The sequence below is a fragment of the Corylus avellana genome, chromosome 1, assembly GCF_965113065.1.
Source record: "Corylus avellana chromosome 1, dhCorAvel1.hap1.2, whole genome shotgun sequence".
NCBI classification, from domain to species: Eukaryota; Viridiplantae; Streptophyta; class Magnoliopsida; order Fagales; family Betulaceae; genus Corylus; species Corylus avellana.
Genome location: NC_142490.1, coordinates 10,846,936 through 10,864,553, shown reverse-complemented (window position 1 = coordinate 10,864,553; position 17,618 = coordinate 10,846,936). Strand labels below are relative to the sequence as shown.

Here is a 17,618-nt window from a genome sequence, read left to right as displayed (position 1 = left end):
CTACTCTTTTGAAGATGCTCTTATGTTGTTCTACCAACTCAAACATGGCCCCCCGCATCAGCCATACTACGGTTTTCTATTCTGCAAGGCAAACCTTGTATAATGGAGAAGACTCGCATGGATCTTAGATAAGTATGAAGCGGTTTCAGGGCAGAAGCTAAATAAATAAAAGACTTCAATTTTCTTCAATTGGAATACGTGGGACAACAGCCACCAATAGAAATGACAAATACTTGGGACTCCCAACACTTCTAGGGAAATTGCGTGTGCAGGCTTTCAAGAACATTAAGGATAGAGTATGGAATTGCCTTCATAATTGGAAGGTCAAATTTCTATTCCAAGTAGGGAAAGAGAATTTACTAAAGGTGGTGGCCTAAGCCATTTCCACTTATTGTATGAGTGTTTTTAAACTCCCGGGTGTCCTATGTAAAGAGATTAATGGAATGATGTAAAAATTCTAGTGGGGACATCAGGAAAATATGTTTAAGATACATTGGATGAGCTGAGAGCGGATGGGACGAGCAAAGGCGAGTGGTGACTTGGGTTTTCGAGATTTGGTGATAGTCAATACGGCACTTTTGGCTAAACAGATTTGGCGGCTATTGCAAAACTCGGATTGCTTGTCTGCAAGGATCATAACAACAAAATACTATCCTAATGGTTCCATTATGGAGGCAAATATAGGGAAACGTCCTTCATTTGCATCGAGGAGTAGACTCTCAGCCAAGTCTGTCATCACTCATGGACTCATGTGGAGAATTGGAAATGGGCAGGATGTCCGGGTATGGGTGACTTGTAATACCCTAATAAAAATACATGTTTTAAAATATTAATGACTTGCTACAAAAACAGTTACTAATAGTTTAAAACAAAAATACCTAAAACTCTAGTGAGTAGCCCATCTTCTAGAAGTTTTCAAGCTAAATCTAGAAAACTCGATTCTCTGACTGAACGTTCGCTAGGGACCACACGAACGTTCGTCCTTAATTTAAGTATGAGCGTTTGCTAGGGACCCTACGTATGTTCGTTGACCAGTCTTTTTATCCAGTGGGCAATACCCCATAATGTACGCCTAAACCCTTTTATCTATCATGTAATAGTACCCGAATGTTCGCTGGCACTCTGAAAAACAGTTTTAACCCGTTATCTACTTTTTTCAGAGAAAGGCATGCCCCAAACTCCTATAAAAGCTATGCCTGCTTAGTAGCATAGGATGAGATATATCAACCATTAGATTTGATAGAAGCCTCAAAACACAGTTTGAAACTTTTAGCCCAGCCTCTCAGACACCTAACTCATTGGTCGAACGTTCGCTCTCGAGCCCAAGCTTTCGACCAAGAAGCAAGGTGTTCGCCCTTGGCTCCAAATATGCAATATTAGGGTTCAGCAACCCCTTTTGTTAGATAGGACTTAGTACTGTACTCATAGGAGTTCTCTAGTAGAAGATAATATATAACATGTTTTTTGGAGGGATGTATAACAGTAATCTATCACGTGCGATTTGCCGCGTGTATTCTATATATATATATATTTTGAGCATATATTTACTACAAGTCTATACCCGCCGTAGTTGGCTAGTTGCTCAGAAGAACTGTCTCCTCCCTGTGTCTTCACGACAGCCAAAGAGGCGTACACTTCCTAAAGTATGATTTTTTTTATGCTCCAATTTTGGATAAAACTTTATGGAGGGAAATGATAAATTTATAGTGATTACGGAATTGACTGAATTGACGATCCCGCCCTTCCTTCTCTCCACAAATAGCATAATAGTACAACTAAAATACTAAAACGTAAACAAAGTAAAACCTTATAAATCCCCAAACCCCCCCTCTCTCTCTCTCTCTAAACGCCCCCCCTCTCTCTCTCTCTAAAACCCCCAAAAATCTCAGACGCCATGCCCCAATGCGCGGTTTCTTTGGTTACACATGTCTCGTACGACTTTATTGTGCCGTAGAATTTCGCAGTCTCTTCTACATTGGTAAGCTCGGTCGCTTTTGTCCGGTTTTGATCTTGTTCGTTCCGTACAATCTTCTTTTTTTTTCTTTTTTTTTTTGGTTTCGGGGTCTGATTAGCGCTTCAAATCTAGCTTTTGGGTGTGTTTAGGTTTACTTCTTAAGTAAATCAGTGGAGGTTTTTGTTTACGTGTGTTTGGGTTAAAATGGAAACAGGTGAAACTGTTTGAAGCGGAAACGACTTGTTTGAAATTTGGGTTTTGTGGATTTTGTGAGAGATGAGGGAGGGTTTGAGATCTGGGAAGGTATTGCTGATTCCGGAGAAAGATAGGAAGTATAAGGTTTCTACATACAAAAATGTTCAAAATGAAATGAAGGAGACAGTTTCTGATTCAGACGGCAAGGAAAACCCCCATTTGATTTTGAGCAATGTGGAGAATGAGAGAGAGTCATTGGTAGTGGGAATTGAGAAAAAGAGAGGTGCGTTGGTCAAGGAGTGTATAGAAGATGGGGAAGACAGGTTACTTGAGAATGAGAGGAAAAGGAGGGTTGGTGGTGGTGAAGAGAGTGAACATGGCGGTGTTGTGAAGAAGAAGGTGAAGGAAGAAGAGGGTTTGGATTGTAAACTGCACATTGGTGGTCGGATTTTAAGGTCGGGGTTTGTGGTGAAAAGTGGGGGTAATGAGGAAGGTGATAAGGGGGTGTGTGAACGGGGTTTTAGTGGGAAAGGTACTGGGAGTGATGGGCGTGAGATGAATAAGGTTAAGGTGGAAATAGAAGAAATTGATTTAGGGGTTGGTAATCTAAAGATGAATTTGAAACGAAAGCGCGGGAGACCCCCAAAGACAGAAAAGGACCGTGATCAATCGGTTGGTAGGTTGAAGAAAAAGTCGAAACGTGGGCGTGGGAGACCCCCAAAGTTGAAGGAAAGTAATAAGGTTTTGAAGGCTGAGCTTGATAAGAGAGGAAAAGTGGTTGGGTTGAGGAAAGGTGGGAAGGATTTAAACCTGAGAGATAGTGTGAAGAGGAATGCGCCAAGTACTAGTTCATACTCGGAAAAGAGATATATTGGGAAAGAATTGAATGTGAAGAGGTTTTCACCAGCAAAGAAGAATAAATCCGGGAAAGATTTGGAAACTGAGGACAACAAGGCTTCATTACGGCTGTCACCAAGGATGACAAATGCATCTAGTGTCAAGAAACAGAAAAGTGAAGGAGGGAAAGCTAATCAGGAGGATGAAGTCATGGAGCCTAGTAGACTTGCGACAAAAAATTTAGTAAGGGACAAAATAACAGATCTTCTTTTTAGTGCAGGCTGGACGGTTGAGTATAGGCCTAGATTTGAAAGAGCTTACAATGATGCGGTTTATGTTAGTCCAGATGGAAAGACTCACTGGTCGGTCACATTGGCTTACAGAGTGCTTAAAAAGCATTATGAAGCTGGTAATGGTGAATCTAAGATTTATAAGGCTGGTTTTGTATTTACTCCAATACCAGAGGAGGAATTCGGCATACTAAAAAGGGTAGTCTCTAAAACAAGGGCGGACAAAAACAAAAAGCGCAAGGATGGTGATAAGACTGGAGTTATGGAAAAGAGAAGGCACAAGGAAAAACCAAGTTCTATCATGAGTCCCGGGAGTAAGTCAATTAAGGGGAGAATGAAACGGAAATCTTTGCTTCATGAGCAGGATAGTTCAGCTGGTACATCACAAGAAGTTTTGCCAATTTCAGTCAGGGGTCATAAACGACGACAAACACAAAATAAAAAGCGATGTGCTTTGTTGGTTCGCAACACTAAGGAGGGGGTGGATTCAGATGTTGATGGCTATATTCTATATAATGGGAAACGTACTGTGTTAGCCTGGATGATTGATTTGGGAATGGTATCACTTAATGGGAAGGTGCAGTTCATGAATCAGAGAAGGACACGTGTAAGGCTTGAGGGTAGAATTACCAGAGATGGCATTCATTGTGACTGTTGTAGTGAAATCATCCCAATCTCAAAATTTGAAGCTCATGCAGGAAGCAATCCTTCTCGGCCATATCAAAATATATTTCTTGAGACTGGAACTTCCCTCTTGCAGTGCCTGCTAGACTCATGGAATAAACAAGAGGAATCCCAATGTAAAGGGTTCCATTTCATAGATGTTGATGGTGAAGACCCAAATGATGATACCTGTGGTATCTGTGGAGATGGTGGGGACTTGATCTGTTGTGATGGTTGCCCATCGACATTCCATCAAAGCTGCTTAGATATTGAAGTATGTATACATTGCCACATGATTATATGGTTTATTCTAAAGACATGCATACATAATCAAGCTGTTGTTGCATTGATCTTTTTCCTTTTGATTTTTGATTTTTATTTTTTTTGGCCCTGAAAGCTGTGTGGGGGCATACTTCTGTAACCCAGAAAAAAAGAAATTCTTGCGAAATTGGATTTATGTTTTAGTTTATACAAATTGAAGCCGGTATGCTGGTTCTGTTGTCTTATTTTATTGTTATCATACATGGATTACGCATTATGAAGCGGAGTTCACTAGTTCGGATATTCCATTCTCCCTCCCCTTAGGCCAATTACATATATAACAAAGATCTAAATATTGGCTGAAGCTTATGATGGAAGTGCTCCCTTAAAGTTAATTCACCATAATGTGTTATTCATGAAAAGTAGGCAGAATTGTAACAGTGTATTGTGTCTATCAATTTGAATATTATTGGGTGCTTTTACATTTAGAAATATGTCTACGTTATGTTTATGCTAGCTGACAGTGCACCAATCCTTTTCTTCTTCTTGCAGAATTTTCCTTCAGGTGACTGGCACTGTGTATATTGTTCATGCAAATTTTGTGGTATGGGTGGTGAGAATACGTATGAAAGGCATGATAATGATGACATCTCCTCATCTGCATTACTTAAGTGCTGTTTGTGTGAGGAAAAATGTATTGGCTCTATCTTCATCTATTTTTATCATGTGCAGATTCTTATGCTTATCAGATGTTCATACCTATAATTAGTACCTTTGTTGAAAACATTAACAATTTTTGTCTGTTGTAGTCCACCAATCCTGCATTCGAGCGGGGGATGCTACAAGTGTTGATTCCAGTTGTCCATCCTTTTGTGGGAAGAAATGTCAAGAGGTAATTTCTCTTTGTAAGAAATGTCTAGATTTATCACTTCAGTAAGTTATTACTCTCATGTTATTCATTGGAGATTGCACTATTCTGTCGGGTTTGCCCTGCAGTTTAGTTGAGCTTTCTGTTTTGCCTATCTGCAACAGTGCTAAGAATTTTAACAGCTTGTTTCTTACTGCTTGACCGTATCGCATGTTATGGCACAATAGTTTATTACTGTGCAAATAGTACTGTCTTGAAGATCTTGCCTTTTTCAGGGTACTGAACTAATGGAATGGTGTCATATAATTTTCATATTACACAATAAAAAAAGTAAAAAGATATGTACTTTTGAAGACTTCTCACATCTCAGATCTGATTAATTAATTCTAGAAAATGTGGTTTACAATAAAGTCATGACAAGAAGCAAGATTCACAATTACCACTTCAGTGGCAAATTTCTAGGTTTTTAATTGACTTAGAAGTGAGTGTTTGTCTTTATGAGATCACTGTCTTGGTGTAATTTTGAAATTGTTTGCATTTTTTATTTTTATTTAGAGAGAGGGGGAGGCTGTTGCAGCTGCTTACTAAGTGCTGGTTCTATCCTGGCCAATCAACCAAAGCCGGGAACTTAGGTGTATCTTAATTTAGTTTGCATGATGTTAGTTTACTAGAAAGCTCTTGTGAAATAACAGCTATGTTTGCTAATCTACTCTCTTATTGTTTTATGTTTTCAGTTTCAATTTCCCAATCTTTGGCAAACAACTCAAAATACAAAATACTTTTCAAGACACAACACTTTTTATAAAAGATTTCATGCCTTGAAGGAATATTTTGGCAGATGGTGCCTTCTTGCCTTTTGTGGTGTCTATGGAGGGAAATGAATGATAGGTGTTTTGAGGATCACAAGAGGACTTTGGAGGAGTTAAATATTTATTTTTCAACACTTAGTATCTTTGGACATCTGCATATGTTTGTCCTTTGGTGATTAGTTATCTAGGTGGCTTCTCTTACATACTTGTGTACATGAGAGCGCCCTACAGATTTTATCATATCTTGATTACTTATAAAATAAAATTGTTAGCCCCTTCCAAATTCAAGGGTTTGTGTTTAGGTGATATCTGCCAGTTTTGACTCTGGATGTGCATGTGTACCAGTTTGATTAGAGAAAGTTTCAGATATTTGCAGCAGTGGCTGCATTAATTTTTCTTTTTCCCCAAGTCACACACACACACACGCACATATATATATATGTTTCAATTTTTTTTTAATTTTTTAATTTTTCTGATAAACATTCTTTCCTTTTGAGAAGGTTGCTCAATCTAATTCAAGTTTTATCTGTACCAAAATTAATCTAAATGTTTTTGTTCTGCCAGTTATTTGAGAGACTACGGATGCTTCTTGGGGTTAAACATGAATTGGAAGGAGGATTTTCGTGGACTCTTATCCACCGGTCAGATGTTGGATCAGATATTTATCCTAATGAAATTCCTCCAGAGGTTGAATGGAATTCTAAGCTAGCTGTGGCATTTTTCATAATGGATGAGTGCTTTTTGCCTGTTGTTGACCACAGAAGTGGAGTCAATCTGATCCATAATATTCTCTATAATTGTGGGTGAGTACACTTGTGCGTATATTGTGTTTCTAAGCCACTTTTTACATCAATGACAGGCTTCAGTTTTTATTTTATTGTGATTTTTGTTTGTTTGTGGGGTTCTTTATGTCAATTAAGACACTTAAACTCCTTGTTTTTGAAATAAATATGACTTCAAGATTTTGATGTTTGCCACTTTGCGACCATTGGAGAGAAGCAATTCTGGACAAATAAATCAAGAGTAAGATCTCACATTTCTGAGCAGCACCTGTAGTGTTAGGAAGTTAGGAACCGCAAACCTCTCTCATCCATACTTCTTGATAAGCATTTTTCTAGAGCACTAAGATTTGAACCCATGTTTGCTCCACTTGGGTTGTAATTCACCGCTACTGTAACTTAGCATGAGGCTGTAGGCCAAGAAGCCTGTTGTTCTCATGCATTCTGATCCTGGAAAGTCATAATTTAACAGGAATTCAGAATTGATACCTTCAAAAAATGACATATAAGTTGGGAGTTGATTGATTGTAGAGACAGACTGCCCATAATTTTTTTTTTTTGTTTTGCGGGGGGGGGGGGGGGGGGGGGTTGTTGTTCTGAGATCTCTTTTTAGAGTTATGTTTTTAAGAAGTCCAGGTTGTCTTTTTGACTATATGCTATATTTCTGTGAGTGACTTGTTGGGTGTGTGCATTTTTTTTTTTTTGTTGACATGGGTCAAACAATTTCATAAACTACTTAATTATGTTTTATCATGTGAAAAGCTTAATCAGACATTATTAGTAATTTTCCATTTCTTTTACTCCTTCGATCAAATTTGGTTAGGTTTTTGTTGAATGCGTGAATTCTTTTTTGTGTTTATATTTTCGTTTTTCTTGCTTTTGTTTGTATGACAGAAAAGTTTCTTTTAATTAAATGATAAAGTAAACCTCATAATAAAGCTGTTGCTGCTGTAATTAAATTTTAACGTAACAATCATGCAATTGCAGTATTGACAGTTTATTGGGTGAAAGATGAATGGATTTGTTTGTTTTGATGATGTGGTAGCTGTCACATCCTTATATTTTGTTTTTATTTTTTTTTCCCTGTTGGCAGTTTCTTTAAGGATGTTAGCTTTCACATCCTTGTGCCTTGTTTTGATTAAAACTAATTGTGACATGTGCCATGGCAACTTGTATCCTTGTTTTGCTTGTGTTGTAACTGATAATTGGAATTCAATAATTTATGCCCTGTTTGTCTTTTATTAAATTTTAACATTTCCTTTTTCAGATCAAATTTTACTCGTCTAAATTATAGTGGTTTTTTCACTGTAATACTTGAGAGGGGTGACGAAATCATCTCTGCAGCTTCCATCAGGTATAAGTTTGTCTAAATTGACTCCGAGTCTTCCATGTCTTTCTTTGTCGCCGGTTATGAATGTTAATTCTTGTGTTACTTCCTAGACAGAAATTATTGAAGACAGCATATTTTGAAAAGAGTGGAACTGATTGTGGATTTTAGCTCAGAATACAAAATAATGACTATATAATGGCATGTGGCTTTGATCTTAGATGTTTAGATTTTATCTCTGATTACATTTTTATATCTCTTCATTCTTGTTTTAATGATATCTCAATTACCTATTGAAAAAAAGAAGTCTCTTCATTCTTGTGACATACTTCGATATATTTTGTTACTTATCAAAATTAAAGAATGTAAAAAGTAAAGGAACAAGTCGATGCAATCTGTTTTTTTCTCACTTCTGACTACATTTTCTTTCTTGGAATTAACACCAAGAATATGGGATATTCCTCTGTTTCCTTTTAGTGAACCATGGCTTGAATGATAAGGCCTGGTTTGAAATTCTATGGTTCAATACTGATAGGCCTTCTATGTGGAATCTGGGAAAATTGTGGTGCAGTGGAATGTTAGGCTTTCACACGATTCTGCTCTTGCTCTTGTACCTGTTATTTCTATTAGAACATTTAGGTTTCTTTGTTAAGTTCCACCGTAAAAAACATTACCATTTGCTCAAGCAGATCCTGTTATAATCTGAGGTTTTTATTCAAACTTGATCTGGTTTGATAATTAGTAATCTTTATTGATGAATTTGAATTATGAATTTATTAATTTTGGTATCTAATTTTGGAATATAAAGCGGTAAAAGCTGATTAAAGGGGTACATATACACAAGTTGTGTTAGAAAATTATATCATAAATATAACCGGATTCAATATTCAACTGAATGGTTCATTTTGTACCTGAATCGAACCAGTTATATATTAATCACAGTCCCCTATCAGAACTTTTCTTTATCCGTTCTATTACACATTTTGTTAAACATCTATCGCAGACCATGCTCCGATGACCAAATACTAAAAACTGTTGAAATAATTGGCTACCGTAATAAAACGGTAATTACTTAAAATCCTCAGAATACTGGAAATCCTAATGACTAGAACCGAACTTAGCATACGTCCATGTATTGAAACAGTTTAAAGAAATTGATTACTTTCATAATGAATGAAAAAAATAACACTTAAAAATATCTGATTTTTTATTTTTTTATTTTTTTTTATTTTTTATGAATGCAATTATTTTATTCAAAAAGGGAAAGATACAAGAGAAGTTCAGCACACAACAGATCCACCTAAACAATCAAAGCCTGGAGAAGCACCAATACCAACTTCCAACAGAACTCGAGGAACATCTCCCACTCTTTGGCTCTTGAAGAAAGATAACCAAAATAAAACAGCATCCAAAGGAAGCATAATGCCCAAATTGCAGTAAATCTCTTCATCCAATCCTTCTTAAGCAAACACATCACATCTCAAAGATCTACATCTGATATATATTTTTGATAAGTAATTCAATCTCATTAGAAAGCGCAGAATGGTGCAGCTCTAATAAAAGGAAGTATACAAGAGAGACCCCTAATAAGGAGAACAAGAAGAACAAAAGTCCAAAAATTCAGAAAAACTAGAAAAAATGCAGGCTATTGTACGCCGCTCTTCAGGTATAAAGGGATTTGAAGATAACATTCTTGAGCTCAACCACCGAAATCTCTCAATCTTTAAAGCTCCTTGCATTTCACTCTTCCCAAATGCATTACATTAAGCACAAGTGTGCCATCTTCCAAACTTATAAGATGTTATTGCCTCCTATCTAACCTTTTCAATTTGCCGACAAATCTATTACCGTTCTAGTCATGACCCATTCTACACCAAAAAGACGGTAAATTGAAACGTATAATTCTCCTTTCACCTTACAATGAAGAAGAAGATGGTCTATAGACTCCCAACTCCTCTTGCACATACAACACCAATCCATTATTATGACGTTTCTCTTTCTCAAATTATCCAAAGTCAAGATCTTTCCTATTGTCGTTGTCACCTGAAGAACGCCAATCTCAAAGGGACCTTAACTCTCTAAATACCCTTTTTAATGAAATAGGGAACCAGTAGGAATGTACAACACATGATAAAAAGACCTTACTTCAAACTTTTGCTTTTTAGAGGGGATTCAACATATTTTATCCTCACTACCTTCTCTCAATCTGATAGAATACAGAAGATCGAAGGAAGAAGTGACAAAGTCCACCTCCCAATTGTGCACTGATTTGGCAAAAGATATATCCCACTGAAAATTTTCATTAAAGAACTGCTTATAATCCGCCACCCACGCCTCCTCACATCATGCAATATTAAATAAGTCCGAAAAAGGTGCCTTCAAGGACTGGTCCCTACACCACAAATCATGCCAAAGCTTGATTTTGGACCCATCTCCCACTTCATATGTAACAAAACTTGAAAAACTCCCCGCCTCCTCATATATTTCCACACTCCCAATTCGAAAGGTCTCATTACCTCCTTGGAACACCAACCTCCCCTCATGCTATCATATTTGGTTTCCACCTCCAATCTCCACAAAACTCGAAAAAGCTCCCCACTCCATCCTTTTATGTTTGTTTATGTGTACCACTATTAATCAGGGATACGTTGATTTTAGTTTTTGTTATGAATATGCAAGTAACATTTTTGCTGCTCTCCTCTTTCCCTCAGGACTGCTAGACCTCTACTTGATGCCTTTCTGTCTCCCCCTTCTTAGCTAATGCATTACTATTCATCCATGAATTGCCTTATTGAGTGAAGTTGTTTACTGGTGGCGATCCCTAGCCAGGAGTAGGATGACAATTTGGTGTGCACATGGGTTTGTGTGTAAGATTCAGATATTAATAATTATTATCATCTGCTTTGTTGAATAGGATTCATGGAAACCAGTTAGCAGAGATGCCATTCATTGGGACCCGCCATATGTATAGGCGTCAAGGGATGTGCCGTCGGCTTCTAACTGCTGTTGAATCTGTATGTTCAGAATCTAATGCCTTTGTGTGTGTGTTTGTGTGTCTGTAGGTTCTTGCCTGCATGAACAAGTTCTTTAAAATGCTGGTTAATTTTAAACTCAGTTTAATTTACTTTTTGTTCATTATTTTGGAGGTAATAGAAATCTATTTTTGGATTGGTGCTTACTGCTTCTCAGAAATTTGTTATCGATGTCAATATTTTTTCATTCTTAGTCTTCTTTAATTTGTGGCGGCTATCTAAATAGTTTACATTGCTCCAGGAAACATTTTCTTCTTGATTTATTCAAGAGTGAGCTGCCTGAGTGTTGGTGCTGCGTACATGGTATAGAGTTAGGTTTTAAGTTTACAGGAACTTAATTAGTAATCTCAGTGTTAAGTGTCAAGAAATGAGGAAAAAGAGCGTCTAAAAGCTGTTGTTTTTTGATATTTCAGTTTAGTTTTGGAATAATAAACAAAATGCTTTATGGTATTCTGTGAAGTCATTTACAACCCTGAATTCCTCATCTGAAGCAGAAACATTATATATCCCCAGTTTTCCCTCTTCCAATTCCTTAAAAGGGAGTTCAGAAGCTTTTCTGCTATCTCCATGTAGAATCTGACAATTCGTCACCTCATTTTTGGGATGTAAGTTTACTTAAATCTTGAATCGTCTCGTTATGTAGAATGTTCTATAAAAGAATTGGCTGCAGGTGTTGCAGACTGTGAGCTTGAGTTGTGTAATTAGCTACATGCTGCTTTTAGTTTCCCTAAATGTTAATGGGCATCAAATGATTTTCTTACAAAGATCTTTCTGTTGAGGAACTGAAAGATAAATTTGTATCCTTTGCTTACTATTTTGAAGTTTCTGTCATGTCACTAGTATTCTTATTTAATAGGTAAATGCAATTCATGCACCCATGTGGGATCAAACTTATGACTTCAGTCGCTCCCCCTTATTCATTGGGGAAGGAATTGCCTTTTAGTCCAAAGGCCAGCGGCTTCCATTCCACTGGTTAAAACTATTTAAACAATGGAAAATGTGTTGAATTAACTTTTCCAAGTTCTAAATGTTTTGATTCTACAATTGTTTTTATTTTTATTTTTATTTTTTATAAGTAATTGAAATATCATTTAAAAAGTGCAAAGGCGTACCTCAAGTACACATGAAGTATACAAAAGATACACTTAGTCAGAAAGAGAAAGAAGATCAAGAAAATCATGAAAAATAAGCAAATTAAGAAAGTTTAAAGCGGTTTTCCCGTGGTAAAGAGGAAAGGCTTTAGCTCTACTACCATCCTCTTATGGTCTTTAAACTTCTGTCATTTCTTTCCCTCCAAAGACAACACAGTAGGCAGAATGGAATCATCTTTAACATTACTGCACTTTGAAGACTGACACAGAGCCTTCCTCAACAAGTGAAATGGTCTACCACTTGTCTAGGCATAATTAAGCTAACCCAACACGACTGAAAATAGCATTCCATAGCTAGCAATCTCACAATGGAGTGAGTAGAAGATGATTCATAGACTCCCCATTCTTCGTACACATATAGCACCAATCAACAACTAAAACATGTTAGTTTCCTTAGGTAATTCATGGTTAGGACCTTCCCTAGGGTGGCTTACCAAGCAAAAACGACAGTCTCATGGGGATTTTATTTTGTCAAATATTCTTCCAAGGGAGTACTATCAAGGGGAACAATGACATTATAGAAAGATCTAATGTCAGACAACTCTCTCTTGGAAGGGGCCTAACAAAGCTTTTCTTTACCTCCCTGTCTCAATCTGATGAATACAACAAATCGAAAAACGAAGCAAAGACAACCACCTCCCAATCATGTACTGCTCTGATAAAGTTTATATTCCATTGATGAGAGTTACTAGATTACTCCAAATGATCTGCCACAAAAAATCATTAGTGCCAGCAATATAGAACAAATCTGGGAAAGCTTCCTTAAGGGATTGATCCCCACACCACATATCCATGCTAGAATCTAATCTTAGAGCCATCACCCATAAAAAACCTGTCCCCCATTTGGTACTGAAAGTTCAAAGGCTTTGGCCTCTACATAAAACCAACTCAAGAAATCAATCACAGACGACCAAAAACCGTGGACTACAACCACACCAGCACCCAAGAATAAGCATAGAAGAAGGAAGACGTTGGCTCAGGTCGACGAGAGGGGAGAGAGTTGAGCAATTACGTGAAACATTATGCAACTTTACCAAGATTTGGCTGTGTGAATAATCAGTTGGTCATATTAATCACCAGGATTGTCAGATCTCACACCTTGTAGTTTGTTTTCAATGCTCAAGTTATAAACATTTCGCAATTACTATGCTTTCGCCATGTCAGGTTATGATGATACACATATAACAAACAAGGTGAAGTCACTTGAGTAGTTGAGTAGTCTTAGATGCCTTGATGTTATGTTTTAGTTTTATTGCTCTTTTTGCTTCTCCATTTTTTCAGGCATAATTAACATGGTGCATTGAGGCATTATACAGTAGTTTTGATTATTTTTCTGTTATTCTCATAATGCCTTTAATCATTTTCACTATTGACCATGACTATCATATCTCTGTTCATATTTGTTTTTCATTGTACATTATGAGCTTTAAGTGGTCCTGATGCTTCTGACTTTCCATGATATAATAATATGCATTGAAAGCATAAGTAAATGCTTAAAGAAATAAAATATCTTGTCAAACACATGCAAAAGCCCTAAATGGTCTTCATTGGAAATGTGTAAAAGCTTCCTGAACTGATAACAACCTGGATTAGAATGGAATTGTATACTTTTATTCCAGACCTCGGCTTACATGAAGAATCCTTGATCAAATTATGTTTTCAATCTCATGCACATGCATGAAAATGTGGTTGGAACTTGTGAGACATCTGGATAAAATGGTTTAAGACCATTCTAAACTTGATCCAATAGCTGGAAATTTATATGTTAACCTAAATGTTACAACACCAAATTCAGATGCTAGCCACCATTATGATGTCAAGTTTTCAATAATAAGTTTCACCAAACATATATCAAGACTGAAATTAACGTCTTGAGGGGGGCAGATGAAGAAAATCGTTTGAAGACCCTTTGAAAAATTATTTATGTCTATGATCATTGTTGTTATCATCATTTTGGTCAAATCGGGTTCTGATTCTTTAATCAGATTGGTTTCTAATAATCAGTGGGCTTTTGGCTATCTCCTAGTTGTGTGGTACTTTTAAGAGGACTCATTTTTGTGCACTTGCATTAAACATATATTACTAGTCTATTTAAAAGTGTCTGTGTGGAGTGATGTCTTATTGGTGTTTATGACTGTTTCTGAGTTCTCATTCATTTCATTAGAAAGCTCATTGTGCCCTTTCAGTTTGCTGATTCAAACTTGCTATCTTTTGGTATTACTTTCTGTGATCCTATTGTTAGGTTCTCTACTCTCTAAATGTTGAGAAACTGGTCATACCTGCAATCTCCGAACTTAGAGAAACGTGGACTTCAGTTTTTGGTTTCAAGGCCCTTGGAGTATCAGCCAAGCAGAAAATGAGGAACATGAATATGTTGGTGTTTCCCGGCATAGATATGTTGCAGAAACCATTATTGAAGCACCAATTTGCTGAAGATAGTATGATTCCTACACAAGGTAATGTAATTACTGGATGCTCACGTGCCCACACAGAAATTCACATCCTTTATGTTGATATATGTTATTAGCTGTGTCTTTTCTTATAGGTATGATGTCCACTGAATTTATGGCGGCACATAATACTGATGCGAGATATTCAACTGGGTTGGATTTGAATGTTTCTATTAGGGCTCCAGCAGCTCATGCACATGATAGAAACGAACCTACTGCCCTTGAATCCTGTTCACAGCTTCTTGATGGCTCCTTGAATGATACATCTGATAAACCAGGTGAGACTGTCGATTTACCCAAATGTGTTACAGATATGAAATGTCAAATTCAAATCCATGTGACTCACAATAATCTGGAGGAGAGTGAAACTGTTGTGAAACCGTTGGATTCAGTTTATGATGCTAATGGACCAACTGAAGAGATTAGGGAATATCAGATTGCTTCTGTCATTCGAGCCCCTGATGAGAAAACAATGGAATTGGACTCCCAATCGGACCATGAAAGCAAATTATTAAGGGTATCTCATATTGGGTCTGAAGCTTCTGATTGTGTAAAACCATTTGTTATTTCTTTTGGGGAGGATACTGACAATGTTGATTGTGAGATGAAAATAGAAGATGGCATTGTTGAACATAACCCTAATTCTTGTGATGAGGCTTCTATATGCCACTCTGCTGAAACTATTATGACTCAGCCCAGAGATGTGGCTTGTGTAGATGGATCAGAAGTTTCTGGTGAGAATATTGTCCTTCATAATCTAGAGGCTGCAAGTCAGATGTCTCTTGATGCAAAGGACATTAAGCATTCCGGTTCTCAACAGTTGCAGGAAGTGGGATCTGTTATTGAGTCAGATGGACGGATGCTTGATACTCGAGAAGGGAAAATTAGCCATGCTACTGTTCAGCATATGTCTATAGCACTGGATGAGGTGGATCCATCATCTACTGGTTGTTCTGGTTCCCAGATTCTGCCCAAGACTAGCAATATTTCGTGTGATGAAGCCCTCCCAACTTTAGCATCAGCTTGCATGGTTCACCCAATTTCCTCCTCAGTTTGCCAAAGGGGACAAACCGTTATGAATGGTTTTCCTGTTGACTCCAACATTATTGCTACATGCCAGGGTAATGGGCTGGATACTCATGAATCAGATGTCTCTGCTGCAGTCGAGGGAAGACATCATTTTTCTTGTGAAGTTTCTTTAAATCCCATCACGAAACCTAATTTGCAGACTTGCATGAGTAATGGAGCTTGCATGATCACGGAGATTGCATTTGATTCTCACGAGGTTGTGGTGGATGGTGTCTATGAAGAGAAAGAAGCGGCTCAGACTATTTTCAATTCTACTGGTCAGGATTTAGTTCTTGAGAGGCCTCAGGTGAAGAGCAAATCTTCAAAGCAATTTGAATCTGGTTCACAGGTTGAACCCATTAGTTCAACACAGTGCAATTCTAAATCTTCAGAGCAGTGCGAGTCTGATCACCAGATTGATCATGCAAGTATCACACTGTGCAATTCTGAGTCTATGTGCAACTTAAGCTCTGCCTCTGATGTGGCTCTTCACTGTGCCACTAATGGGGGTAATTCATGCGGCACCCCTGAGGTAATAGCTCTTTCAAACCAGGCTAGTTGATTGCCTTTTGGTTCATTTTCAGTAGAAAGCAGGCTTTTGATGGCAGGCATTAGCAGAGTTGCCGGAATGCCTTGGTTAGCCAATTTTGTACATGACTAGGATGTGGTCGGAGTTTTTTTGACACTTAATCGCAGTGGCGGAGCCTGCCAATTTTTTGAATGTATAAAACCCTAGGGGGATTGTGGGGATGTTCCAAAGCTGGGGGAGCATTTTTTTTTTTTTTTTTTTTGTCACAAGTAGAGTTGTTAATAGCAATGTAAGATAGTAGTCTCATGTAGGGTTGCCAAAATGTCAATTAGATGCCTTTTGAAGGTTGTGTATTTTGTGTCTTCCCCATCCCCCATCCCCCATCCTCATTGTAAATGAAAGTGTTACTTGGTTAATCATTAATATTGGCCTTTCTTTTTGCCCACATTTGCCCCACCCGTAACAATCCTTTCATTACATTCTTAATTACTATTAAGAGATCTACATAGGATGGATGCCTTTACATATATTTGGGAACATCATCCAACCAATTTTACAATATTTATTTTGAACCAAATGGTCCAAATCTGACTCGTCATGGGCCCTGTTTCATCTTAATATATTACTTGTTTTGCATCCTACACATGCTGCTGTCTTAGGTGATAAACCATAGTTGTATTAAGTCACGTTTTTTTTTCTTTCCTAATATTATTATGTTGATTTAAGGGAGCTCTTGCCTCTCTTTTCTCTTACTATTTAGTAGGGGACAAAGTTTTCTTTCAAACTGGGTTGAAGGAGTTTCCTTCAACCTAGTATATAAAAGTGACATGTGTTTCTTGAACATATGAGATGAACATGTTTTTTTAATAGGAAAGACAAAGTTGAAATATATTTTATAGACACATGAAGCTGAATCGGTTGTGAACTACGCTTCATGAAGCGGATGTCATTAGTACGAATTTCTATTTTCTCTTCTCTTGTGTGGACATGTAAAAAAAAAAAAAAAAATGTCACTTTTATAGATTAGGTTGAAGGAAATTCTTTCAATTCAGTTTAGAAGAAAATTTTGTTATTTAGTAGGTTAGATGCACCTTTAACTATTCCTTCAAATTATTATTATTTGCCTATTCTCTATTAATTTTAGGTGCTTTTTACACTGATTGTATTGGGGTCTTTGTTCCACAACTTCCACTCTTCACCCATTTTCTCTATTTTTCATTTGATGTATTTTTCCTACTTTCTCCTATTTGCTTCGAAAAAAGGAAAAAAAGTAAAAAAACGATAGTCGTACTGCACAAAAAACTAGTACATGTGAACAGCGTTGCGCGTGATAGTTTGTCGTACAATATGCTTTAGCTTTATTTACGTCATAAACAACAGTCGTAAGTGAAAAAAAAAAAAGAAA

General features: G+C 37.2%; 1 protein-coding gene across 1 annotated transcript; it reads left to right on the top strand.

Annotated features, from left to right (window-relative positions):
* The first annotated feature begins 1,859 nt into the window (after positions 1 to 1,859).
* On the top strand, positions 1,860 to 16,656 carry LOC132172844 (uncharacterized). The gene is made up of 9 exons (XM_059584409.2): positions 1,860 to 1,978; positions 2,169 to 4,213; positions 4,753 to 4,894; positions 5,010 to 5,092; positions 6,442 to 6,680; positions 7,924 to 8,010; positions 10,898 to 10,997; positions 14,409 to 14,622; positions 14,712 to 16,656. The coding sequence occupies exons 2-9, from the start codon at positions 2,231 to 2,233 to the stop codon at positions 16,244 to 16,246; spliced, it is 4,383 nt and encodes a 1,460-aa protein (XP_059440392.2). The 5' UTR covers positions 1,860 to 1,978; positions 2,169 to 2,230; the 3' UTR covers positions 16,247 to 16,656.
* Positions 16,657 to 17,618: the final 962 nt, after the last annotated feature.

Coding starts and splice junctions, on each gene's coding strand:
- LOC132172844 (XM_059584409.2), top strand. CDS start 2,231: ATGAGGGAGGGTTTGAGATCTGGGAAGGTATTGCTGATTCCGGAGAAA. Junction 5,093..6,441: donor GTGGGAAGAAATGTCAAGAG/GTAATTTCTCTT, acceptor TTGTTCTGCCAG/TTATTTGAGAGACTACGGAT. Junction 10,998..14,408: donor TTCTAACTGCTGTTGAATCT/GTATGTTCAGAA, acceptor TCCTATTGTTAG/GTTCTCTACTCTCTAAATGT.